A 26,566-nucleotide genomic window follows, 5' to 3' on the forward strand; every position below is an offset into this window, starting at 1 on the left:
GTGCAGAAGGAAAGGAGCGTTTGGGATGAAGCAAGACTGAGGTGCTGGAGCTGACGTACCCAGTAGTACCTTCCACAAGCAAGCCCAGGAGGGGTGTTAGGTCTTTCTCTGTGCTAGGACTGGGTCAGTTCCTTGTTTTGGTTAAAAGGTGTAATAAACAGTATCTAATAGCTAAAAGACCAAAAACTTTAAAGTCCTCCAGTCAATTATTTGCTGAATACGTTTAAATAAGAACTATTTTTGCAACATTCAGCGGTTGTCTTGAAGAATCTCAAACAAATAAGTTTCCTCTCTAATGACAGCAAATAATATTCTTTGGAATAACCTAATTGTCATCTATGTGGCATAAAGAGCAAATGGCATATGAAAATTAATAGGCTTTTCTTTCCCTGCTATTCTCTAGAACTCATAGCAGTTGACAATATCAATACTGCAATTCGTAACTGTGATCCTAGTAAAACACTGGTTGCACTGATGAAACCGGAGGCGCAGCTGCCTGTTGTTCACTCATTTGCTGCTACTGTCTATCAGACTGAGCTGTTCAACCTTCAACAACAGAATGCTGTGGTAAGAGTGAAAAGCTTATGACCTGCTCACTGATGTTACGTAGTCAAACCATTAAAGAGCACAAATGTAGAACGTTGTGTAAAATCAGACTTAATTCTCTTGCCATGGTGTTACATATTGCATGAATGGTTTTGGTTGAATACGCAATATTGAATCACATTATTGGAAAACACTTTGCTCTGGCTGAGCTCTTGTGTTGCAACAAATTGACTGACGTTTTTTAATTGTTGCATGCTTTTAATGAAGACTAACTCTGTTTCATATATTGTGTAGAAAAGTAATCCACTGCTGTGAGGGTAAAACCATAAAAAAGGGGATTGTGGGGCAAAAGAAGGAAAAGCTGATGGGATGTGCAGCAAACCCAGTAAACTCTACCAGCAGTGTTGTGTTAATCTGACATGCCAGTGACTAGGAAATTTCCCAGGCCTTTAAAATCAGGTCCATCTTCTTGATGGTATCTAGACTGTGTAACTCAAATTCATTACACTGTCTATGTGGCTTCCTGACTGTGGTACATTATTGTCCTACAGACCTACCTGGCACATGATGAACTGTCTATTGCAGTAGAAATGTTGTCAGCTGTTGTGTTGCTAAACCAGGCCTTGGAAAATAAGGACATCCTAATGATAAAGAATCGCCTCAGAAACCCATGTGTTGGCTTCAATAATCTGGAGGAGGAAAACTTTCAACGGTAAAGGTTCATTTTGTCTTGTCTGGATGAGACCTGGCAACTTCTGCAAAAGGATAAGCAGGCATTTTGCTAGGTGGGCTGTCCTGTGTTGTGGATATGAAGTTGAAAGAGCTGCAAGATAAACATCTGTGTTATAAATTAGTAAGGGATAATGTGACAATTGCTGAACTGGTTGTGTATCCATAAGTAAAGCAATCACACAACCTTAGATGCTTGAGGGCAGAGGATGTGTAAGGTGCAGGGAAAATATCCTTAGAAAGCAAAGTAAGATCTGACAAGAATTTTTGCAGACACTAAAACATGAACCAACTATAGCTGGAAACTGTTAATCAGTAACTTCTCTACAATACTGCAACATTTGTCTTTGGAATGGGGCAGTGTTTCATGGGGTCATGAATCTGAGAGCAACCCTTGCTATATGTGTCAAAGCTGGGAGAAGGGCAGTCAGGATAGGAATGAGGTCAGTGTTTTGTTTAGGGGGACCAGCATGCCATAAACTGGAGCAAAATTCATCTGCCACTTGGCCTCTGCTAATGTGAGGTGATGCTTGCAGATGAGAGAAGCAACATTATAAATATACAGAAATGGTCCCTGAAGTGTCTAGTTGCAGAAATTTTGGCTGGTGTTACTGTGACCTGATCTTTAGCTTAAGCTGCCAGTCAATACAAACTAAACACTAGGAATTAGTTGGAGTAAAGGATAAAATAAAATTTCATTATGTAAATCTATGCTGCAAACTATATGTTGTTCAACATTGCAGGAAGCTTTGATTGCACAGTGTCAGAAGGAATACAGTAGAGCTAGAAAAAGCTCAATGAGGGACGTGGTGTTCAATGGCTTTCTACCAGAAGATGTGAACTTGTTAGGAATGTGTTTCCTAGAATAGGGAATTTAGGGGAGTTATGATATAGATCTGCAGAAGTGTGCATATTGTGGGGAAGGTTAATAGAAGTTGCTAACTTCTCTTATAACTTTAGTTTTTATTTTCTTATGAGATTAGACACTATCAAATATCAAGTTTTATAATTTAAGGAACTGCCATCTCACAAAACACTTAAATAGTGGGACTTATTCTTCAGGAGTACATAAGATATCAGAGTAGATAAATTAATGGAGCGCAGCATTCTTTGCAACTATTAAAAGTAATGTGTAGCCTTCAGCTTGGGAAGCCCTTAAACATGGGGTGCTAAATGTTGGAAAGGCAAATCAAAGCAGGAAATGATGATTCTCTCCTGTATTTTTCTGGCAATCATTCATTTCTCAGGCTTCTATTGGAAATAGAAGACAGGTATTTGATCTGGTATATTGTGGCAGTTGTATGCTTGATTCAGGAATATGAAAATTGTTTAACTTATACATGAGTTTACACTGCTGTGAAGGTTTCTAGCTCATCTTGATCTGTGACTTATACAAAGAGTAGACACAGGCTACAGAGCCTGCGCTTGGAGGACCTTGTGAGGAGAGGAGCCTCATTTTTTATTCCCTTCCTCTGCCCATGGCCCATCCTCCACATAGAGGTAATAGGAGGTGCTGCTACCTGGTGCTTGGGTAGAAATTCTGGTCTTTGACTTAGTGTAGCAAGAAGCTGACCATAGTTTCTCCTAAATTTATCTGTAGCACTGTCCAACAAAGTGTATGTCCATTGTATGTATTATCATAATCCCATGTTGCCAATAAAAGTGCTCTGAATTAGTGTACAGGGCCAATTTTTTTCAGATCCTGAAATGCATGCATAGAACCAGCAAGGGAGCTTGCATGTCTGTAACATTTCTGTCAAGAGATAAGTTTATCTGAAATTCATTCATTAAAAAAAATACTATTCACTAAATGATGGGTGATACATCTGACTAACTCTTTATGACAACTTATCTTGTATATGAAATACACTTATGTATTTTATATCTTCTTATAGTTATGCTGATACACTATTGTCTATTAAGTCAGAGGCTTCATCTCAAGGCCAAGAGTATTTAAGCTGGAATGATATCCAGAACTGCATTGACATGGTTAATATGCAAATTCAAGAAGAAAATGAAAGTAAGTAATTCTTCCACTACATCACCCACAGAAATGATAGTCTGGTCTTTGGTACATAACTTTGTGCTGAATGGCCTTGTACAGACACTTTTCCAGAGAGAAGAGTGCTAAATAATTTTGAGCACCCATTGGTCTTGAAATGTCCTTGAAGTATTCCTGGTTACGTTTTGGCTGGCTGAAAGATATCATAGGGTGCCTGCCTTCTGCAGTGTAACAAATGCCATGGTTCTGCCCACTTGGCAGGATCTTTCAGTATTTGTACTGGATGGTCTCAGTTTGGGAATTTTGCAGAAACTGTAAGCAAAGAGGATATTGGAGGATAGGGGAAGAAATTATAGGCAGTGTCCTGTGGAAAAGTTTTTAATATTAAATTATTCGCAGGTCTTTATTTTTCTCAAGGGAGCTGGTAAGAAGTTATGCAGTGCAATTGTCTATTCTGCTCTCCTTTTAGGTAACTTGATTTCCTATCTGAGAGTAGCTTCTTATGCCCACTTCTTCTAAAATAAATTGATTTACAGTATATTTTTGAAGCTGACTGCAACTGTGTTGCCCTAAAAGTATGGTGTTATGTTGAATCTGATAGCTGGTCATTTGAGTTTCAAAAATGCTAAAGGATCAAATTCCTCTACTGGATATAGAAGTATGGTTCGTTGTTTGTGACGTGTTTTTTACTAAAAATTGAGGCTATCAAGTTATGCCCAATTAGCTGGAGCAATGAAAGGAGAAGGCGGCTTTCAGACTGCTTGCCATTTTGGGAAGCAGTTTGGAGTGTAGCTGGAGAGCCTTTTGTAAGGCACAGGCTGATTCCAGGGTCAGTGCATCTGCCTTTCCCTCACTGCCATCAGTGTCATGCATGCTACTGTTCTGTACTGGTGAGAGAAGCTTTATATTACAGAAATACTAAAGCTGACTGGGTTGTTGTTTGCTCTAAATGTGTGCTCCTTGGCAGAGTGGAATACTGAGCAGTTAATTTCACTGACATAATCACTATTTTGTCTAAATCTCTGTGGTCACCAGGAGTTGAAACAGACCTTAAGAAATGTGGTCTTGCATTAGGAGAGTTAGTCTTCAGTACTAAAATAGCTGCAGTTGGTTTCAGTGGTGCTGGCCTCTGCCCATGGATTGTTATTTGGGGCAGAGAGAGAAGGAGGAAAGGTGGTCTCTATTTCCATAAGCAAGCCTACATATCTGCATGGTTCCTTTTGGTAGCAGCCCAGAAAAACTGCTCATTCTCAAAGCCTTATGTGGGCATGAACCTGTGATCCCACCAGCGGGCTGTGGTGAGTATGGGAGAGACTTGGTGAGAGATGATCTGCTGCTGGCAGGGATGCCATCTGTATTGGGTTTGCGTGGGAAGATTTTGGTAGTGGGGGGGGGACATGGGGTGGCTTCTGTGAGAAACTGCCAGAAGATTCCCCCATGTCCGACCCGACACAGCCAATGCCACGCAAACCCAATACACTATCCATTGCAGGTGATGGGGAAGCTCTTGCCTGGTGCCCTTCTGGGATTTGCTTTAGGGAGAAGTTACTCCAGGCAGCACATTTCAGCACTGTTTGGGGGGAAGAGGAAATTGATTTTGAAACATTAAGACTAGTCTGAATAAAATTAGAGGTTTTATTAAATACACTGTGCCATGTTACTTGCTGACTGAAGTCCTGAGTGCTGCTGGTCTGAGCAATCAAGTCAGTTCTCATAAGGTCAGCATTATCAGATTGGTTATTTAAGGGGAAATTTAAAGAAATTAGGTTAAGCTGCTATGTAATGCTGTAGCTGGGAGGTATTTATCCAAATCAGGGTTTCAAGTAATCTGGTCTGAAATACCTTGAAAATAAATCTTTCAGCACTCTAAGCTACTATGTAGATGAACACATTTAGATGTGATACCCAACTTTTCCTTAAGCTTTGTGTAGACAGTCCTGCCCTGAAAGTAGGGAAGTCTATTTTCTTTTTTTTCACCAAGCTTAAATTTGTTTTTTACGAAGAGGTAGATTCAGATGAATCAATAATTATGGCAGATAAGAAAACTGTACAGCTTATTGCTTCACATGAATATTTGAGCAAAAATAATTTAAAATCAGCTGCTGTTGCTGCCTCTGCTTCTTGTTACTTGATTTTTCTGTTCTTCATGTTACTGCTTTGTTTGTACCTGATATCAGATAAGTTGCATCTTTCTTTGTCAACTACACCTTTAATAACTTTTCCATTTCATAGGAATCATTGCAATTGGCCACATTAATGAAGCAATTGACCAAGGAAATCCTGAGAAAACTCTGGAAACCCTACTGTTGCCAACAGCCAAGCTGCAAGATGTAAGACCAGTAAATGCAAGGCATTATCAGGATGTTCTGCACCATGCCAAAGCACAGAAATGCAAGGTTAGAGCTTCGACTGTTTCTATTTTTCAGAACTGAAATGGCAATTCTTTTCACTTACATGTATGTCCTTGTCCTGGTCCCCTGATATTTGGATTAGTTGTGCCAATGGGGTTGTAAATAAGCCAATTACAACAAACTAGCACTAAGTAATTTTGCACTACAGTTTATTCTAACTGGTGAAAGAGATTAGTTCTCAATGTATTCATACTAAGATATATTCTGCATGCTTGTCATTACTGACTTAACGTAACCTTACTTATTTTTAATTCTACTAGGTTGCTGCAGCTATTACAAAACATGGGCAGCAGAAGCCCTAATGTAGTTATAAACTTGTGCAAGGATCTAGTTACTAGCCTGTGTCAGGCAGGTATTTACAACATGGATGGGAATTGAGTTTTTTGCCAGAAAGGAGTCAGTCATGCTGAAGGAATTGTGGTGTTCCTTAAAAAACCTCTGGGAAAGTACTTTGAGGAGTCTCTGTTGCTTAAATCCGGTCTTTTATAATAATAGAATTATGTATGTATGTGTTTCTGTTCTCGCTTTATCATGCAGCAACAACAAGCTGACAGTCTTGTATGTGACTTCAGTTTAAACCTATCTCAGCAGCATATGCTCTCTGCTTCCCTAAAAGCAATGCCCTGGTTAGCATCATAGCTCAGGGAAGCATAAACAAAGATCAGCTTAACAGCTTGCAGGATGTGACTGAGCACAAGATTAGCTAAAGCTACTAGCAGAGTACTTAACATGTCCAGTGTTTGGAAAAGACACTTAAAATTTATGTAATGTACTCCTAAAGAAATATGGTCAGCTGGAGGAAGTCCCTGAACTTTGGCTTGTAGAAATATATTCCAAGTATCTTGCCACCTCACCCGTGGTATCTGCTGTGAAACTGTGTTTCTGCAATCCACTGTCAGACCTTTCAAAAGGCATTTGCATATCCCAATTTGTTGCTTGGGTTCCCAGATAGGGGCTAGTTTCCTTGAGCCCTGGATCCTGAAAAGCTGCCTCCCTTGCCATGTGTGCTGGGGAGAGTTTAGTGCATGCTGACTACTTTACAGGTCCTGGAAGGGCCAGGGTTGGTATTTGTGTGCAGAGAGTGTCCATGCAGGTGGTGGCAATGCTGGCCTAGGACATGCTAGACCCTTTGTGCATGCGTAGCAAGCTGGGCTGTCCCTGAGGCAGAGACCTATGGCCCTGGCTCGCTCCTTCCGCTGTGCTCCCTGCTGCAAACCTGGTGCCTACTCCTGTCCCTGTGTGAATGTGCTGATAGGAAACAAACAGGTTGCCAAGATTTGGAACAAAATTTGTGCAATCTCTTTGAAATCTTCTCATTTAAAGATTTTGTGATAAAACTTCCACTGACCTTTCTCTCTTGAGGTATTTTGGTTTTGCAGTCTTTTGACAACTACTTAAAACTCTACTCTGTAAACTGGAGTATTGCTGTTTAGGAAGAAAGAAAGAGACTGTACTATGTGTGATCCAAAAATAAATACTCAGATGCATTAATCTGACTCTCCATGCTGGTCAGTCACATAGACATCACCATTCTTTAGGTAAAAGATATAGTTTAAATTGAACTTTCCTTTAAAAAAAAAAATCCAAACAGAATTGAAAATACTTTGGACATACCACTATTGCCCACTTTTTCTGATTCATTGTACTTAGCATATTTTAAGAGTGATCTGTGGTAAAATGAAGTATTTGATTTACAAGGATCAGATAAGTCTGCCTGTGAACTTCCTACGTTCCCCAGCATCTAGAAAAACATATGGGTCAAACCTAGTGGCTTATTCTAACCAGCCTGCTGTCACATCCCTGTGGCTGTGGTGGCTTTTGGGAGGTAGCCTGCACCCAAATGTCCCAGTTACCCGTTACAGGTCTTAATTTCAGATCACACTTACTTGTTCCTTCCTTGAAATTAAAAATGGAAACCTGGAATTCATTTATTCCTGTAATCTTAAACCACAGTTTCTAACAGTTCTCAAGGCCATTTCAAACCAAGTGTAATCATGTCCCAGTGAAGAGAAACCCCATGTTTAGAGAGTGTATTATGGATACTTGAAAAGTTAAACAGATGTGCCTAACTCTGAAATGGTTCCTGTGTTTTGGGGTTTTTTTGAGTGACAGGCACACAGGTTTTACAGTTAGGTTCACAGTTATTATATTTACAATATGTGTATAACATCTGGATTATTTTCAAGTTATCTTTAAAATCTGTTCTTGTGCGTATTGAAGGAATGGCATGATTAAAACTAACTTCAATTAAGATCCAGAAGAATTGAAGAGGGCGAGTCTTACCAGGCTGCAAATTCCTGGAAGATTTTTTCCAGTGCAACTGATTTTATTTAAGTAAAGGTTTTTACAATACTATTATCAAACTGATGTAAAACATTTTTTCTCATCAGTGTCTTGCACGCTGCAGTTACAAATAAAAACATCAACCACTGAGCTCATTTTGTAGGAACTTAGTACATATATGGCTTTTGAGTTTCTGTAAATGTAAAAGCTGACCTTTTGCTTTATTAACATGGACAATCAATCATAACTAGCTTCAGTATTTGTAATGCTGTAGGTATTTCCTGTGAGGATGTGGAAATAGAGAATACTACAAAATAGCTTCCCTGTTTTACTTACCAAGCAAGAATAATACATGCCTGGATTCCCACTGATAAGGGCCAGCTCCCAGCAATCCTTGTGGGCTAGAGGAGTGCAGGCGCTGACGAAGTGGAAGAACAAGTCTCCAGTGCAAAGCTGGTTAAGCAGCCTCCTAGGAAATGCTGCACTGGAAATGTCAGGCTCTGTCCACAGCTGTAGATGTACTGCTCCTTGAACCTAGGGGGACTCTGGCTCTTTATTTCCAACATCCAGGGCAGTATTTGCTCCTGGCTATGTGACAGGGAGCTCCTGCAAAGCTTGACAGCTCCTGGGAATGTAGAAATTGCTTTTACTTGTTCCCATTTCCACTGGGCCAAAAACTTGTTTTCACATCACTGTTCCCGCAGTGATTGTGGGCTGAGAGCTAACCTGAAGTATCTGGAAATCATGAATGGGAATAAAAGTGCTGTTTGGATATTGATTCCTCTTCTGGTGTTCAAAGGCTATGGTGGCAGATATTCTGGTTTCTTCTCCATGGCCATGAAAGTGATCTTCTCAGAAGGAAATGGAGGTGCGGAGTCACTTCCTTGAATCTAGATACACCAGATGTTGCAATGCACCTGATAAAATTACACAGCTGAAGTGTCTATCTGAAGATATTCCTTTTGTGGTGTGTGGAAGAAAGTAAATTTTACTGAGATTGTTTTTTAACTGCTCTAATTTTTTAAGTTTAATTGTTGCACCTGAGGTTTGTTGCTGCCTGAGTTAATATCATACAAAATAATTCCAATAATATAAATATAAAACTCAATTCATTTTTCCCTGGATATTTTAACCATTGTGAGATAAATATTGGATTGACTTCTAATTTTTGACATCAGAAAATAAAGGAAAGGATCAAGACAACTGTTTAAACTGCTAAGGCATAAAGCAATTAGATAAAAAGAATACAACACATCTGTGTTGTAATAGTAATAGTTGATGTGATGGGTAATAAGGATAATATTGCTTGGCACAAAGCAAATAGCAAAGATGGTAAGGATCAAAAGACTGACTTTAACGTACCAGAACCATTCATGAGTCTTGAGTGTTCGTATTATAGAGACATAGCAGAAAACAATAGTTGCAAGAGGTATTAAAAACCCAAAGATAGCTAAAGAAACATAGTAGTAGAACTGGAAGGAAGATATTGTTTCACAGGCATTATGCACATCATGGCAGGTATAAATGCCCAGTTGTTTCACGTAATAGCTTTGCTGCATTATGCAAAGCGGGAGCATGTACAAGAAGACAATGGTCCACACGGTGGCACATACCGCAATGGCATAGGCACGTTTTGGCAGGCTCTTGTAGGTGAAGGGGTGGACAATGGCCACGTAGCGGCTGACACTGATGCATGTGAGCAGCAGAATGGAGCAGTACATGTTGCCGTAAAACACGGCAGTGGTAGTTCGACACATAATTTCCCCAAAAATCCAGTTGTTCCCGTTGATGTGGTACACTATTTTGAAGGGCAGCATGATGCAGAAGAGCAGATCCGAAACTGCCAAGTTTGTGTAGAGGATGGCAGTGCACACAGACCGGATCCTGAAGAGCAGCATCCACAAAATTATAGCATTAGACGGTACACCCAATAAAACAGCACTGAGGTAGACAGCAGGTATTAGCTTGGTGCTCAGAGAACTGGTCAGATACTGCAGTGTGGTGTTGTTCACTTCTGTTAAAGTGGAGTCATTTGACCCTTTTGAAGAGCATTTGTGTTCTCTGATGTGGATGGTTGTTGTCTCCCCTTCTATAGCATAAGGGGGGATGTAATCATAGTCTCTTGCTGAAATTCCACGGAAAGTCTTGATAAGAGACACAGTTTTAATTGCAGAGCCATTCAGTGAAAATTCTGAAGCTTAAAAAAAAAGTTAAAATTAAAATTGTTAAACAGGGCAATATAATTCATCTTCAGTTATGGAGAAAGGTAAACATCTCCATGTGGAGAGCAATATAAGTTTAAAAGATGTGGTGGCATTCTCCTTGGCTTGGGTTGTTCATATCAAATGTACTCAAGGACAGTGTTCACCTTATTTGTCATCTCACGCCATACCCAACCTTGAAAATCTAGCATGAATTTAGTGTTGAGCTGATCTTTCTGTATTTTGCATGTTTTCATTAATCTTTGGTAAAATATATCAGCCACTTCGGTAATGCTTATCACCTGTAGAGGGTTTTTCCCAGTAGTAGCAATGTTGGTAATTCATCATGTAAGCAGCAGCCTTGGTCTAAGCTTGATCAGAATTTCCAAAGCATACATTAGTATTCTGCTATCCTTGTCACTTCATGGATTAAATGCATGACTGCAAAAAGTGCTGTCTTGCATAATGCAGGCTGAAACCTTCAAATTAGAAAATTGAAACCATTCTCAATCTTTTGATCTCACTTATCAAATTAATATTATTCTTCAGCTTCAAACTAAGGCAAACCAGACCTTTTCAGCTTCTCACATGTGAGGAAGGCCAGTTAGTCTTGAGGACTGAAAACAAATATTTGGGCTGATATTAGATCAAATTTATTGGTAAGTAAATAAAACTTTTCATGCAGCAGGAAGATTTTCAGTGAGTAAATAATGTTAGCATGTAAGCAAAGCCAAGGATACTACTTTTACTAATGTCTGTTCCTCAGTCTTTAGTAGAGAATTTTGTAGACATTAACATTTCCAAATGACGCAAAAATGAGTTCAAAATACTTTCTAGAACCCTGTGTTGCAAAATAGATTTTGCAGAATAAACAGCTATATAACTATTTTTGTCATTTAATAATTTTTTTAGCTATGTTTAATGCAAAAAGACTTAGTGCAAAGCTTAGAGCATGCATCTTGAAACTATAATTCAGAAGAGAACTGAAATTTGGATGAGAATCTGTGGGTTTTTCTTTTACCTTTCTATATTGGAATAAAATATGGAAAACAGTTTTATCAGTGCTCACTGGCATATTTATGGCAGAATGTTTTGAAATTATAATTAGTAGACTGCATCACTTTAGTAATTTTCTGGGTGGTTAATCCAGAAAATGAATTTTAGTCAGTCTTTGAAAGGCAGATATGCATGCATGTACAATACATATTGTTTATATACAAAATTGCTTTTAGAAATTATCTTGGTTTGAAAACAGCTCTAATTCTAGTGAGGAAAAAAAATGGACTTCATTGATAATTTCCTTTGGTTATTTTTGTCACAATAGTTACCTGAGCATTTCCTTCTAATAGCACCATCTGTGAAGTCATAATTCTGTTGAGCACTTTAAAGCAGAAAGAACAAGACTCTACAGGTTTAAGATTATCATATCACTACAGAAATACTAGAGAGGAGCAGATGCATCTTCAGTAAGCACAGAAAAATCCCTTAAATAGAACTCATATTGAAAGTGACTGGAGGGAGGTAAGGTGTCACTGAAGTGGAAGAATAAAAACCTGCCTTGAGTGAGACTTTCTGGAGTATTGTTTTCTGTAATAATCTATGTACAACCCATTTAAGCTGGCAAAGTGCTAGCATTTATCATAAAGCCCATGTTATTGATTAAAATATGGAATAGATACAGAAAGGAGGACTCACCTGTTGTGAAAAGACTGCAGGTAAGAGAGAGCAGTCCAGTGAAAACCAGTATCTTCATTGTAGTACGTTAAATCCAGCTAGCCAAACAATGACACTGTTCTAGTTCATTTCAGGGGCTGCTTGGTGGGGGATTTTTTCCCCCTCTGTTAGAGGCTAAAGAATGATTGATCTGTCCTCCAGAAGCATCCTGTAGGCATGAGGTTTATGGTAAGGAGCTAGTTTGTTCTTTGTCTGCTACAGCAAGAGGGTGTGACGTATCCAAATATGCACACATGACTCAGTTTCAGCTTCTGCCCAACACAGATAAAATTGCTTTACAGCAGCAATTTAACTCCTGATTTACCACGAGCCTGAGGCCAATGTGGGTGGTTCTACTGGAATTTGTACATACAGATATTTGGGGTAAAAAGATGTTTTCTGGAAAAATCAAAGAGTGTGTTTGATAAAACCTCAAAACGGTCCTATCAACAAACTGAAATACCTTGTTGCTGAACTCTGTACCCTTCTCAAGGGAGAAATCAGGCTGAGAGAAGAGCGTGGTGACCTCGATTTAGCAAATGCAAAGGTGAAAGCAAGCCACATACACAAACATGCCTTAAGAAAACCGTGTTTCTATCTCCCTGCCCACTGTTAGCTGTCTGTGTTCCTCCGATCCGGCTGCTGACTCCTTCCAGACAATTCCCACCCCTTCACAGCCTGCAGACTCTAAAACCTTTCCCCTATTTTCATCTGCTGTTTTGTTGATCCCTTCCTTTTTCTCTGCCCGGGTTTTTTTTTTTTTGTTCTGTTTTGTTTTGTTTTTGTTTTTTTTTTTCCTTCCTTGAATGCAAAATAACAATGGCTTGCTTCAGCCAGCAAAATTAGCTCAAGTCTTGATCTGGCTTCCAAGCTAGTGGCAAGGCTCAGCATAAGCTGTTCCTGGCTCTAGAGCATTATTTGTGTCTGTTCTTGTATTTAGTGTGTAAAAGCTGGACACCAGATAAGGAATTCTTTTCAGTTTCTCAATCCTTCTCTCAAAATTGTTGGCTGTGGTTTGGGAATTTAGTGTTGACTAAAATACTCTCTCAAGTGTTAACCCTAACTTTCTTGTTAGAAAAACTTGCAATGTGTGTCCATCATCATGTGATTGTGTGACATAACTTGATTTTATTTAGGTATTCGCCTACCTTGTTTATATATATGATGCAAAGTGATAAGTCTGTCTTGAGAGTTTTTTACCCTAGTCTTTCTTTGTAGTTTCTGCCAATACAGATCTATTGGATTTTTGGCTGGGAGTTGGGTGCAAAACCAGAGATACTCATTGCAAAGCTGCTTTTTTGTCCACATTATTTTATCCTGAGAGAGTTTCTAGGGTTTTTTTCCCCTGAAATATTTGTGTGTATGTACTCCTAGACCTTTATTGAATCAGTACATTCTGATTTCTCTCATTAGTCTATTATAGACCTGGTACTCCTTTTTCCTCTTTAGAATGAATTTTGTGCCTCCACCTACTAAATTAGATTATAAATGTCACTTTTGGCTCTGAAACCCTATTTTCTCGTCTGAGGTGTTGGTTCACCTGTGAACCTGGAGAGCCGGAGCAGGGTTGGTTAGTGGGGATGCTGAGCCCACTTTCTTGCACCTTCTGTTTTAACTTGGGTTTAATACCATGCACTATTAGCCTGTAGGAAGAGTGAGACCTGCTCTGCTGCTTAATTCGTGAAATGTTCACCCCCTGAGTTAAGTCACCATTACTAAACCTGAGCTGTCTTTCTATGACAGATTTTGCTGTTATTTTCTAATGTAATGTGTATTCAGGTGTACACATGGATCCGTTCCAAATAAGGGATTCTGAAAGAAAGCCAACTTCCTTGTTGGCTTCACCTTTGTGCTCTTCATGCTACTATCACAGTGCAGCCTGCTAATGTGTGGTTTTATTTGACGCTCCAGTTACTTTGCCTACCTATCATGGAAATGAAAACATTGCTAGCTTTGCTCAGAATTATTACTGATCTTTAGCAGGATGTTGTCTTATATACATGAAAACTTTCAGAGCTTTGTGTTTGAAGAGGAGTTTAGTCAAGTCAGTAAAGAGAATATGAATGTGTTTTATTGTTGAGTTTAAGCAGTTAAATTCTTTTTTGTGTCCAAGGGCTTCAAAAGAGGAAATTGTATGTTGGATCGCTATCAGTATGTTCAGACAAGTGTTGTTATAATTCAGTTTTTTCAAGGCTTTTCTCTATCATATTACAGGAATCCCAAGATGAATCAGCACTTCTGTGGCTGGATGAAATACAAAAAGGAATCAGTGATGCCAATAACAATATAAAAGAAGCAGCAATCTGTAAGCATTAATTTGCATCTGTTTGCTCTTGTTTTTCTCAGTCTTGAAAAACTGAAATTGGTAATCTATTTTTTTCTACTTCAGGGAAGAGTGGTAGCCCTTTAAATACATCAAAAGAAATTATTGCATGTTCTTCATCATACTGAAATTAGGGTGACTTAGATCTGGTGTTGGCTTTATCTAAAGTTATAATCCTTAAGGCTTAGCTAATAATTTAGTGGATTTGGTTATATAGGTTAACATCATGACCAAGATTTCTGGTACCAGAGTATCTTCACATAGCTGCTGAAACAGAAGGATATGTGAATGAGAAGGGATGTACTGTTCAGGAGCTTATTTTGCTTACATAAGGCTTAAAATATTAATGCATGTTGTAAGAGCAAATTCTTATATGTTTGCAACTTTGATTATTCCTATTTCATTGGAATGCTTTTCATTAAGTCCAAACAAAAAAAAAAATAGGAACATATTAACTTTAAAAGCAGTGTAAAAACAGCACTTGGGCTTTTTGGAGAAGTGTATGGTCTTCCAAGCTGTGAAGAGGAAAAAATGTATAGGAAAATTGCTGAGGCTTATCCTGTCAGAGCATTGTGTACTGGATCCACTCACTCAACATCTTCTGTCAAAGCTTGGACTGAATATAGTAATTTTAGAAAAATATTCATAATACGTAATAAACTTTGGGAAGTAATGTAGAAGCAAGCATAGTTGGGTGTACGGGGCACACTGCAGAGCATGGTGGTGTCCCTGCCTGGGCCCAGCACAGACCAGCTGATACTGATAGCTTGGCATTGGGTACGGGTTCACCTTCTGCTTGACTTGGCTTTGGGTGAGTCAGTGTCGCCTTCTTTTGCACCCTAAGAGCTTGTGAATACAAATGCTGAAGTCGGTGCATTCATGCAGCACTGCATTCAGCCTTCGTTAGTGCATTGTGGCAGCCTGTTTACTTATAGGCAGGCTCTGTGAGTAGTTAGTGCTTGGGAAGTTGTGGGCGGAAGAAACAAACAGCTAGCTGTTACAAAATCTTCTATCCCTGTTAGAGAAACGTTGCATTTAGCATTACTGTTACTTTAGAATTTATTTAATCAATTAGTACAGTCAGTCAGATACATCAAAGACACTTTAAGTATTTTGGCAGGTTATGCTTCTGTAGTGAAAATCACCTGGCTTGTGTTTTGTGAGGGTCAGGCACACACACATTGTCCCAGCTGAGCTCTTGTACCCAGGAGTGCTGATACTTTCTTCTGTTGACAAAACCAGCTTCCCATCAATGCCACCCAGAGGCATGAGAAAACATTCGAGAGCAGAGAAGGGAAAGACATGAATAGCTTATAAACAGATGTAAGTTAAAGCTAAAGGGTGACTTGAAAACATCCTTGTTTATGTTCACTGGTGTACAAGCATTAAGAATATATCTCCTAAATGGCCTGCAGAAATTAGCACAGCATTATCCATATACCAATACCACACAATGTTGCTAATGACAGGCCACTGCTCCATCCACTTGCTGCTGTTGTAGTAAAATCTTTTCATATAATCTGTGTTTGTAGTAAATGCACAGCTTTTCATAATCAAGCATGATCAGTAGAACTGTTTTAATAAGTCATTTGTGGAAAGAACTACTAATCTCCTGTACTTTGCCCTCTGGGTAGGAAGGAAGCAGTGTCAGCACAGCACATTCTTCAGAAAAGCTCTAAGATTTTGCAGCTAAAAACTGAGATTTAAAATTTCCCAATGGCACAGAACCTGACATTTCCTATAACAAACACATCCTGTCTCAGGAAGTTAGCATGTTCTGTTCATGTAGTCTAAACTTAAAGTTCAGCTTGGTCACAACTTGGAAATTAACTTTTATTTTGATCTCTCTGAGATGCTATTTTTGAAAGGCAAGCAACTCCCCACATCCCGCTCCAAAACTTCTGCAAGGCAGTCAAAGATTTATTTTAAAGTCAGAACAAAGTGTATTTTTGAGATTGCTGCAGCAATGGCAATAAAATCAGCAGTAAAATAAGAGAAGGTACTGATAGCTGTACTGAAACAGTCTTGATCCCTTCCAAACTAATTTTTATGCCTTATAAAAATATTAAATTATACAGTACTAAAATTTATATAAGGCTTTTACAAATTGCCTTCACTGTCAGTAAAGGATTCTGTATTTTGTATCTTAATTTAGGAAAGCGACGTGTTCAGTAAATGTCAGTGAGCTTCCTAATTCTTTGTGGTGTTTGCTGTGCAGTTTGCATCACTTTGCTTCAGTTCTTTAATCAGTTCAACCATTGCACTCCTTATCTAAGTGGGGGACATAAAATTTTCCAGATATCAGCTGAATAGCCTTCAGGAATAGACACCAATGCTGACCTTAGTCTTGCACAGGAAAAGTCTGTCTGTCAAAGCAGGATCTGTCGTGACAGAGTCCATGTTATAGGAAAAAGCTGATCTTTGGCCCTGTTGAGAGTTCAGGCTAATAGCTCCAGACAGCTGCATCTTTGTATATCAGCTGTTTGAAGGGAGGATGAATGCAGAAAAGAGCCCACCAGTCTTGATCTGGTACTGGCATCCCAACTGCTGCAGGAGCAGACTAGATCCCATAGTTCTTCTGCAGCTGGGAATGGCTAAGCTTGTTCAGCTTATCATTTTACAAGGTTCATATGGCCCTTCTTTATTGCAACAGCTGTAATATGGATTGCTAGCACTTCAATGGAAAGGTATAACTTCTGTTGAATTGGGGTTTTTTTCCTCTGTTGAACATTTTTCTTACATTTTCCTTCAAAAATAAAGGCGTAATTAATTAAAAGATGAGGAAAAGCCAGGCAGCAGGGGATCTACAGAAACTCCTAGCTAGGTTATGTGCTCTTCTGTCTTTATAAGAATAGCTTCTAGCATCCATAACAATAGGATGAAAAGGAGGAAGAAAAGCATTCAGATACTGGTGACTAGAGTTGACAGGCACATGGGGCACTGTATGAGTAGGGCTGACCCCCACCGCCAACTGGGTCAGCAGCAGCGAGCTGGTAATGTGTGGCTTCCCATATTTTTCCTGCTTCATCACTGCTGAAGCTGGATGCCTGGGCATCATGGTACCACAACTGTGCTACAAAGTAAGCTCCAGTCTGGTGGGGAGCATGTGCATTCTTGGCAGTAGTCTGTTTCAAAGCACAGAAAACCAGCAGGATGCTACCTGGTAGAAACCCCGATGGTGGTGATGTGGTGTTCACTTTTTCTCAGCTGGCTGCCAATGTATTTGTCTAGCCAAAGCTGTCCATTCTACCTTAGTTAAACTAACCACAAAGAAAAACTGTTTCTTTTGCTGAAATGCTTTCCTGCTACCTCAGTCTCATGGGATGCCTCCTGTATGTAGGCTCTTGATACTGAGCAGCTTTTGGGTCAGCTCTGTGTAGGCAGAGCACTGGGTGTGGGGAGGGACCTTTTTTTTTGTATTGATCTGGATAGTCACAACGTAAAGAAAAGTGCTTGGTGTTGCAGTGTGAGTTGCAGCTCTGGGATGCAAAGGTAGCCAGCTTCACTTAAGCCAGTATGTAATGTATATGTTCTAGCCCTATGTCTATTCACTTGTTCCTCTGTGCATGGATCTTGAATTTAGATATGAAGGAACACCATCAAAGACCAGAGCAGCAATTTCTAAAGCAGCATATTCCTCTAGTGTGTAAGGCGCTTTGAAGTGGCGTGTGCTGCTACATGCTGTCAGGTGTGGTGGTATCAGCTCCTTTGGTGATGGTGGGACCTGCACAAAGCAAATGACGCTTAGGAAGTCCTGGATCAGAGTATGGGTAATGTTGTATAACCTCAAAATTTGAACATGCTTCACGGCATCACCTCTCAGGGCACTTTTATGTGCCCTGGAAGCAAAAGCTGCATTTCTGGCAAACTTGGGCATGAATTTGCTGCATCAGCTTTAAACAAGCTTCCAGGGGGTGAGGACAAGAAAATGTCACTGCAGGATCTGGGCTAGGATGCTGTTAGTGCTGCAGGGCTTTGCTCAAGGCAATCACTTTTTGTTCCTATGTTGTACAGTAAGAGTGAATCTTAAGGTTTACAGCTTGTAACCTAATGACTTTGTGTATTTGTGTGACCAAAGTGATTAGCAGATGATAGCCTGTCTGTTAGGGCAGGCTTAGTGGGGGGCTAACTGCCATCCTCAAGCCCTGCCCTGTCTTTTGGTGTGTCACTTGATGGGGGAGCAACTATGCCCTCAGACCACTCTCAGTTGTGCTGTGGCTGCATCCCAGCCTGGGCGGAGTGCACGCTTTCTATCTAACAAGCTTGCTGTTCTCTGAAATACTTGTCCTTACAAGCATGAAGGAAGCTGCAAATGGGTGAAGCACTGAATTGCTGTGTATGTCATGCTGTCTGTGTGTGCCAGCCTTAGAAGCCCATTATCAAAGTTGCTGGAGGCTAGAGTTGTGGGTACATAGAGTATAAACCAGTTAATTTTCTGTGTTGTTATTTTACCCTAGTGGCTGTTGGAACATCAATGATTAACAAGAGCTTGGAGAAGGGTGATTCACAGCCAATCCTGATGATACTGCAGTCCAAGTTTGGATTACGAGTCATCCCTGAGTGTGCTGAAACTTTATTCAGGAAGCTCTCCGAAGTCAAGAACCTGAAAACTAGAGAAGGTAAAAGCCTTCCTGAACAGGACAGTTCCACGTGTCCGTATCACTGAGGCAATGGAAAACTGGCACAGAAGATTTACCTAAAATCACTGTAAACTGAGGAAGCCAGTTGCTGCTGTAAAATCTTTTGAGAAACATTACACTTGCTGAGGTCTGCTGACATCATCCAGACCACAGTACATGCTGAGAAATGAGTCTAACTATTTCCAGAGTCTAGCTAAGATTCAAACTAGCCTCTGAGTGAATTTAGGGCAACTTATGTGACTGTCAATGGACTAGTCCATCCCCTCAGAAAGCCATATTACACTCTGATTTTTTTTTTTCTTTTTTTCTGTTAGCAGATTCAGAGAAGGGTTAGGCTGCACACTTCAGCCTTACAGGTCACTGTGAGAGATCAAGCCAGGCTCTGCCAAAGTGTCCATGGCCCATTTATGGTCCCAGTGCATTGCTAGAGCATCAAGTGTCTGCAAAAGCTGGGACTAGAATCTGCCCATAGCACAATGATGGGATGTTTTGTCATGTTAGAGCTGCAAGCTGGTCATGGCTAATGCTGCCAAGATTAGCTAACAATTAAAAAAAAAATCATTACCATCGATGTAGTACAGTTTCTGGGCATGTTTCATCCTGCAACATGAGTTTTGAGAGGGCATTTTGCTCAGCTGAGCTTAATCAGCTTTACCTTGGGGCCTTTTGTCCATTAGGAAATGAGGCTTTTCCTGCCTGTCAGGATACAGCTTTGTTTACCAAAGCACTAAACAAGACAATGATGTGAATATAGGAAATGTCCCATGTGAACTAAGTGTCAATAAGGTCAACATTTGGCCAGAAGACAAGAACAATATTTTTTTTTTTTATAAAATCTCAGTTACACTTACGTGAGTGATAATGGAAGACATGGCACACAGTTCCAGGAGCAAGTGCTAACTTGGCTGGTTGGGGTTTGGGGAAGCTGGCAGTGGATCTGTACTAACCTCATAGCTAGAAGAATGATCTGCCTAACAGGGTACTTTGAAAACATTCTTACTACAAACTGTCCCAATAGTGACTTTGCATGTAAAATGGCTTCATAGTAAATGTATAGATGGGAAATGGGTAGGGAGCTGTAATTTATCAGTGCAACAGGGCACAAATGTGTACTAATGGTATGTATTGCTTTTAGATACTAATGAAAGTCCATGGATTAAACTTGTAATGAAAAACATGTATGATTACTATTACAATGTGGAAACTGAGGAAGGTACCTGTTTTGCCCCTGAAGGAGTTGTACCAAAAACTTCATGGTTAACTGGTGAAGAAATCCAGGTAGGTGGCTGAAATATTTGCTTTTATTGCAAATCAAGCATAAACATTTGAGAGAAAGAGAGATAGCAAGACCTGGCAATATCAAGGGAAGAGGCTGTGCTGGGTGAGACTAAAGATCATTTTAGTTAAGTATCTGCTTCTGACAATAGCAGCAACTTAAGCCTAAGCAGGCAGTGATAGCACAGCCTGCTGTCTGATGTCAGACAAAGATTCAGGGACTTCCTAACTGGAAATTACAGCATTCCTTTAAATGGCTACCAGCAGACACCAGTGGAAGAAAGTCTGATTGTTTTCATACCCTTTTATATCTTTTGAACCTTGGCCTATGACAAGGAATTTCATTATGTATTTTGGGGCCAAGTGAAAGCACCATTTTATCTTTAAATGTAATAATCTGACAGCATTCTTCTATCTCCAGATTCAATAGGATGAGCGTGATACTTAAACTCCCTTACTGTAGAAGTCTGGCATTAGCATGAAATATAACTTAGAACAAAGTAGATCACACAAGCTTCTGTGCAATTTGTTCTGATGCAGCACATCTAGGTTATGGATTTACTCTGCTGCACAAACAGCTGAAGTCATACTGCAGGTCCTTCTGAAAGTCTGACTGGAACAATACTTCTCTGTAGAGAGCTCCCTGATCCAGTTCGTACTTCTAGATGTCTGACTTCTACAAAAAACTTGGAAGTATGAGAAAAGTAGAACTAAAAAGTATAAAAAACCCTCTCTCAAAATAGCATATCCAGCTGAATAACTGAGACTTGAAAGGAGTTCAGTTAACCTTCATATAAAATTCAGTGGTAGCAAAGTAGCTCTTCCTTCATTCTGATTAAAATCTAGGGGTAGATCAGAGGGGCTTGGATAGGATGAACGTAAGCTGTACAGATGATGGAGAGTATACAGACCAAATTCCAGGGTGGTTTTGGCTTGAAGTTTTTTGCTTTTAAGTGACTTCTTTCCATGATCTCTTGACAGAGCATTGTTGGGCAAGTTACAGCAGATTACAATCGAGAGCAGCTGTGGCTTGCTAATGAAAATCTGATTGTTCAGCTTCAAGCCCGAGCAAGGGGATTCTTAGTCAGAAAAAATTATCATGAGAGAAAGGCATACCTTCAAAACCAGGAACCATCTGCCATCAAAATACAGGTATTGTTCTAGAACAAGCAGGTAATATGGCTTGGGCAACTTTCTGCATGTGACAGGTGATGTGGCTGATTACTACCAGTGATAAAATTCTTAAATAGGTCTGTTCCCCTGTTTTTGTCAACTGCAGTTCAGACTTCTGCATCTGCAAATATGCTCTTCTCCTCATTTGAGTAATTGTGCTTTTAAATAGCAAATATCCAGTTTAAAAAAAAATGGATCAAATCTACAGTCTAAAGTTACTTGAGGGGAAGAAGCTCAGAAATACATAGCCCTGGCTTTATTCTGAGGTGCTCAGGTTTTGTGTGCTACATCTAACTATGCACAGTACAAGATTAGAAGATATTTTTTCAGTATCAAAGCAAAAATTCCTTGGCAAAGTGTGACTTAAGAAATACATTCCTTTCTAGACTATCCCCACCTGGAAGTGGTTTGCTTATGTTCCATGAAGTCATAGCTGGGTAGGGAGTGGCAGCCGCCCTGGTGTTCTTGGGCTCTGGCAGTATTTCTTGGATGTCTTCAGTTTGCTGAACTCTGAAAGGAGTATAAACGAAAATTTCTGCTGAGGGTGTGAATGCTGACAAATGCATACACACTGGTTTTAAATGGTGAAATAGCCTCCTCTGGTTAGAAGCAATTTATTCCAGTTATGAAAAAGAATCAATCAACCTGCCCAAAGTTATAGAAAAATGTACAGCTGATTTTTTAGTCTGCAGTAATTTAGCAATTAATGATTATAAAAACCTTCAGAGAAGCTGTCATTGGGATTGGTTTCTCATTTTCTGGCATGGTGCCTAAGCTCAGTAAAGGAATGTACTGTTGTTTGAGGAATTCAGGGTCTGTGAACAGGTTCAAAAATATGGAGAAATGTAGGTAAATAAAGTTGTTCTCTGACTGTTTTCTGTGAGCATTAAAATAGAAATGACTTGTGAAAAGACAACAAGCAGAGGACAAAGATGGCATCACTGGCTGGACAGAGATGAAAGGCAAAATATGCCAAAGACAGTGAGAGTACCTCTGTTATCCCTGTCACTGGGTTCCTTACCAAGAGTGCTTCTGAGCTAGCAAAGGGAGAACCAAGTGAGGGTATTATGAGGTTATTATCTATGATACAAGATGATCCTGAGGGACTCTGTAAGAGCAGAGACTTGGGAAGGAGACCAGAGAAAGAAAAATGGGGGTCCAGCTGGTAGGGGACAACTTCTGGATGTAATGGGCAAGAGCTGACAAAGTCTTCCCTGTGACTGAGACACTAAAAGATGTGAGTGCACTGGTGATAAGAGTAAAGATGGCTTTGGAGGGGGGAAGGACATGGCACTGGACAACAGCTTGTGTTGAGACTAGCCAAAATTAAGATGAAATGTATTAGGGCACCTTAAAAATACAGAGGCAAGCTCACTTACACCTTGGTTATCTTTTTACCACAATGGCAGTTTTTCTCTACAAGATAAACACTGTTAATGATTTTAGTGTATATATGTAGATTTTAATACATAGTAGTTTCTTATTAATAATAATGGTCTCCTGCCTTTTATAAAACAGGCTTTCTGGAAAGGATTCAAACAAAGGAAAAGCTATGTTGACAGATTAAAGGTGCTTCGAGGCAATGTTACTGCTGTTATTAAGGTAAGATTCTACTGTGGTTTGGGGCCTGAGTGTGCTTTATCCCTTGGCTTGTTCTTCCACCACCTGGGAATTGGAGACTAGGAACATGAACTTGGGAGGATTTGTGCTCCAGAAACTCGCATGGTGTTGACAGTTGTTTAATTGACAGCTTAAGTAAATTGCTTCTTGAAAGCACTGTCTTGACTTCTATCAGGCTTTGCTGAAATTGAGTGGCTCATAGTAGAGATTTCCTTATGCTCCCCTTTTCATAATATTAAATTAGAAAATATTTGAGCTGACAATGTGGTATCATTTCATTAAAAGCTGTCAAATCTATCTGAAAAGTGATCACTTTTCTGAGAGGCTAATGGATACTATGTCATGAGTAGATCATCGATTGCAGATGGGATATTGATCCCTTGTCTCAGAAGGAGACTGGTTTACAGCTGAGAGTTGAGACTTGATGGTAGAAATTACTTCCAAAGATAATGCTACACATAGGTGGTAGAGCTTTGAACTCAACTTGCTCTTTCAGTTGAAGCCCATTAGTCTGGTCACTGGACTGTATGAGCCCAGTGGCACAGTCATCTATGGCCCCGAGTATGTGAGGAAGAGCATGCCCACAGAAGAGGACTGACAGAAGCGAGTTTAAGACAAACACACAAAAAACAGTTTGTGCAGTGTCTGTTAAGTTTTTATTTAATTTTATTTAATTTTCAGATTCAGTCATGGGTCAAAATGTGGCTAGCAAAGACAGCTTATAGGAAACGGCTGCAATACTTCAAGGATCATGTAAGTCCTTTTTCTCCATTTAAACATTAAGGGTTAAAATAGGGTAATATGACTGTACAGGCAGTTTTGGGAATCTCAGGAAAGAGGGTGCAGGTTCTACAGTGTGTTTCTGAGCAGAAATGTGCCATAACTAGATTCTTTTGCCTAATCTTGGTCCTTTCCAGAATGATGAAATTGTGAAGATACAAGCATTTCTCAGAGCAAACAAAGCCAGGGAGGACTACAGAACACTAAGTAAGTGGTAACAGTTGAATGTTGTACTTTTGGGAAGAGGTATGTTACTGTGTTCAGTCATTTTTTTAAAAAAACTTTCACCCAGGATTTCAGTCTCCTATTGCCCTTCAAAAGCAGATGCAAATATTTGTAAACTAATTGTTTTACAGCTGAAAGTATTTTGGATAGCTGTACTCATACAGTATGAGAAAAAAATATTCCTTTAACTGGCATAAAGTCTGCAGTTCCAAAAATTTCTGCCCAGTGATCAGATACCTGAGGGGTTTGGGGGTGTTCAGATTCATGTCAAATAACAAGCCTATTTACTTCAACTACAGTTGGTGCTGAAAATCCACCCTTGACTGTCCTCCGCAAATTTGCCTACCTCTTGGACCAAAGTGACTTAGACTTTCAAGAAGAGCTAGAAGTCACCAGGTTAAGGGAAGAAGTGGTTACAAAGATTCGATCCAATCAACAGCTGGAGAAGGATTTGAACTTAATGGATATAAAGATTGGACTGCTGGTGAAAAACAGAATCACTCTTCAGGTCAGCAGGCTCTCTTGGCAGCATACAGTGACCACTTGCCTGTGTTGACGGAGCTCAGGATCACATAATCTCAGTATGGTTGAGGCTGGAAGGGACCTCTGGAGGTCATTTGTCCAACACCCCTGCTCAAGCAGGGCCACCCAGAGCAGGTTGTCGAGGACCATGGCCAGATGGCTTTTGAATATCTCCAAGGGTGGAGACTCCACAACCTCTGAGCAAACTGCCTAGTGCTTTGTCACCCTCAATTAGTTAAAATAATCCCTGTAAATTAAGGACTTTCTTTGTGTGTTTTAAGTAATCTTTTCAAAATACCTTGGGGTAGAGGTTGTTCTCTTGTCCTGAGTGGTTTGTCAGCTTGTTACTGAATGTCACTCTTTGTTTTGCTACTTATGGACAATAGTAATTGCTTGCCAGATTTTAAGCATCTTTTCTGTGGTAGAATGGAGTAGACTTTTAATCCCATTTAAGAACTTCTTCGCTGTTACCTAAATGATGATTGAGTCTGTATATGAGATCAGGTTTCCCAAACGGTCATTGTTGGCAAGTCATACTGATGACAAGATAAAGATTTTCAAAATACTGGTTAGCGAATAGAGAAACAAAATACACAAAGCTGCTAATAAAGGCCATTGAAAGAATATAATATTTACCATGGTTGAGAAAATGTTAATTTTTCCAATTTGCCTTTTTTGTGAATATGTAATCTAGACTTTTGATCATCTGTCTGCAGGATGTGGTACTGCACAGTAAGAAACTCAACAAAAAGAGCAAAAGTCAGCTGGAAGAGATGGTTATGGTTGACAAACAGGGTATCAAAGGTTTGAGTAAAGAGAGAAGAAAAAAACTGGAGGCTTATCAACATTTATTTTACCTTTTGCAGGTAAATCTTAATGTAAAAATTAATGTGCCAGCAAACTGCTAAAGAAAAACTAGAAATAGATTGCTTGCTTTTTTTTTTAGTGATTTTGGGTAGTGATAGTGAAAAGATTTCTAAAGTAGTATGGAACAAACAGTACGATGAACTTATAGTATTTCCTGTAACTGAGAAAATCCTTGCTGTCTTTAAATCATGGAAGAAATATAGCTGTTTTTCCCATGAGAATAACTTCAGTCCATACTGAAGCCAATGAGAAATGTTTTCCTCTGTATATCTTTTAGTCCATGTAAGTTACTGTCACTATTACTCTGCATTATATGTGGTGGAAAGGAAGTGTTCAGCTATGCAGCTGACAGCACATAATACATCTGTTCTTGTGCTTTTTTTATCTCATCTCATCTCACTGAAGTTTTTCTAGAAGAATTTTAGGTCTTCCCAAGGCAGATGCCCTTTAATATTTAAGTGGATATGTAGTATAGAATGTCTTCTTGGTAGATAGCTGTTGGCATTTGGCAAATTGTCATTGTCATCAGATATGTAGACCTTATGCACAGAGGTACTGTTTGGAGAACACAAATAAAATTCTTACTGGTGCTACTCACAGATATCTAATTGTGCAGTATTCAGTATTTCTTATGCATTAGGAGTGGGAAAAAAGTAAAGCTAGTGTGGAAAATTGACGTATATGGGAATTAGTATAATGCTTTCAGTGTTAACAGAAATGTAGAGAGCTGTCACCCAAGTTAGGGGTACTTTGTCCTGCACAATAGTATTTAAGTCATTTGTTTTTTTTGTAGACTAATCCCACGTATCTGGCAAAGCTGATTTTCCAGATGCCACAAAACAAATCAACCAAGTTTATGGATACGGTAATCTTCACTCTATACAACTATGCCTCCAATCAGCGAGAAGAATATCTGCTTCTCAAACTCTTCAAAACTGCTCTAGAAGAGGAGATAAAGTATGTGTACCCACAAGTAGACATTAATTTGAATTGCAGACTGTTCAATGAATACTTCATACCTATAAAGAATTTGATTGTTAATCTTAAAACTGCTGTAAAATTGTACACATATTTTTTTACTAGAGAAATCTGTTTTCAAGGTAACTTATTCATTAACTCAAGCTCTTTCCAATTCAGGAAAAAAAATCTTTATATGGACAGTATTTTTTTATGAAAAAATAACTTGAAAAAAAACAGACAGTAGGGTTACTTGCTTTTGTGCTTGAGTACATAAGGGCGGAGAAAGTCTTTTCTTT

General features: G+C 39.4%; 2 protein-coding genes across 3 annotated transcripts in view; one reads left to right on the forward strand and one right to left on the reverse strand.

Moving 5' to 3' along the window:
* LOC104527802 (ras GTPase-activating-like protein IQGAP1) overlaps positions 1-26,566 on the forward strand; it is a gene marked incomplete at its 3' end in the record, with an annotated part of 45,181 nt that overhangs the window by 16,452 nt on the left and 2,163 nt on the right. The window contains exons 11-24 of the mRNA XM_029085871.1: positions 404-567; positions 1,098-1,258; positions 3,171-3,295; positions 5,510-5,673; positions 14,100-14,190; positions 18,666-18,827; positions 19,984-20,126; positions 21,105-21,275; positions 22,815-22,898; positions 23,598-23,669; positions 23,834-23,903; positions 24,221-24,429; positions 25,160-25,309; positions 26,104-26,267. Coding sequence (XP_028941704.1) covers positions 404-567; positions 1,098-1,258; positions 3,171-3,295; positions 5,510-5,673; positions 14,100-14,190; positions 18,666-18,827; positions 19,984-20,126; positions 21,105-21,275; positions 22,815-22,898; positions 23,598-23,669; positions 23,834-23,903; positions 24,221-24,429; positions 25,160-25,309; positions 26,104-26,267 — 1,930 coding nt within the window. The remainder of the gene's footprint in view (positions 1-403; positions 568-1,097; positions 1,259-3,170; positions 3,296-5,509; positions 5,674-14,099; positions 14,191-18,665; positions 18,828-19,983; positions 20,127-21,104; positions 21,276-22,814; positions 22,899-23,597; positions 23,670-23,833; positions 23,904-24,220; positions 24,430-25,159; positions 25,310-26,103; positions 26,268-26,566) is intronic.
* On the reverse strand, positions 8,989-12,017 carry F2RL2 (coagulation factor II thrombin receptor like 2). Of its 2 annotated transcripts, none has more exons than XM_029085873.1 (2): positions 11,868-12,017; positions 8,989-10,162 (listed from the first exon to the last, which is right to left on the reverse strand). In XM_029085873.1, exons 1-2 carry the CDS (start codon positions 11,923-11,925, stop codon positions 9,081-9,083), a joined length of 1,140 nt encoding a protein of 379 aa, XP_028941706.1. In that variant the 5' UTR covers positions 11,926-12,017; the 3' UTR covers positions 8,989-9,080. The 2 variants fall into 2 exon arrangements, with proteins under 2 accessions (XP_028941706.1, XP_028941705.1); XM_029085872.1 differs by having other exon boundaries at positions 9,081-10,168; positions 11,868-11,925.

Source organism: Antrostomus carolinensis, unplaced genomic scaffold (assembly GCF_000700745.2).
Source record: "Antrostomus carolinensis isolate BGI_N321 unplaced genomic scaffold, ASM70074v2 scaffold8737, whole genome shotgun sequence".
Lineage (NCBI taxonomy): Eukaryota > Metazoa > Chordata > Aves > Caprimulgiformes > Caprimulgidae > Antrostomus > Antrostomus carolinensis.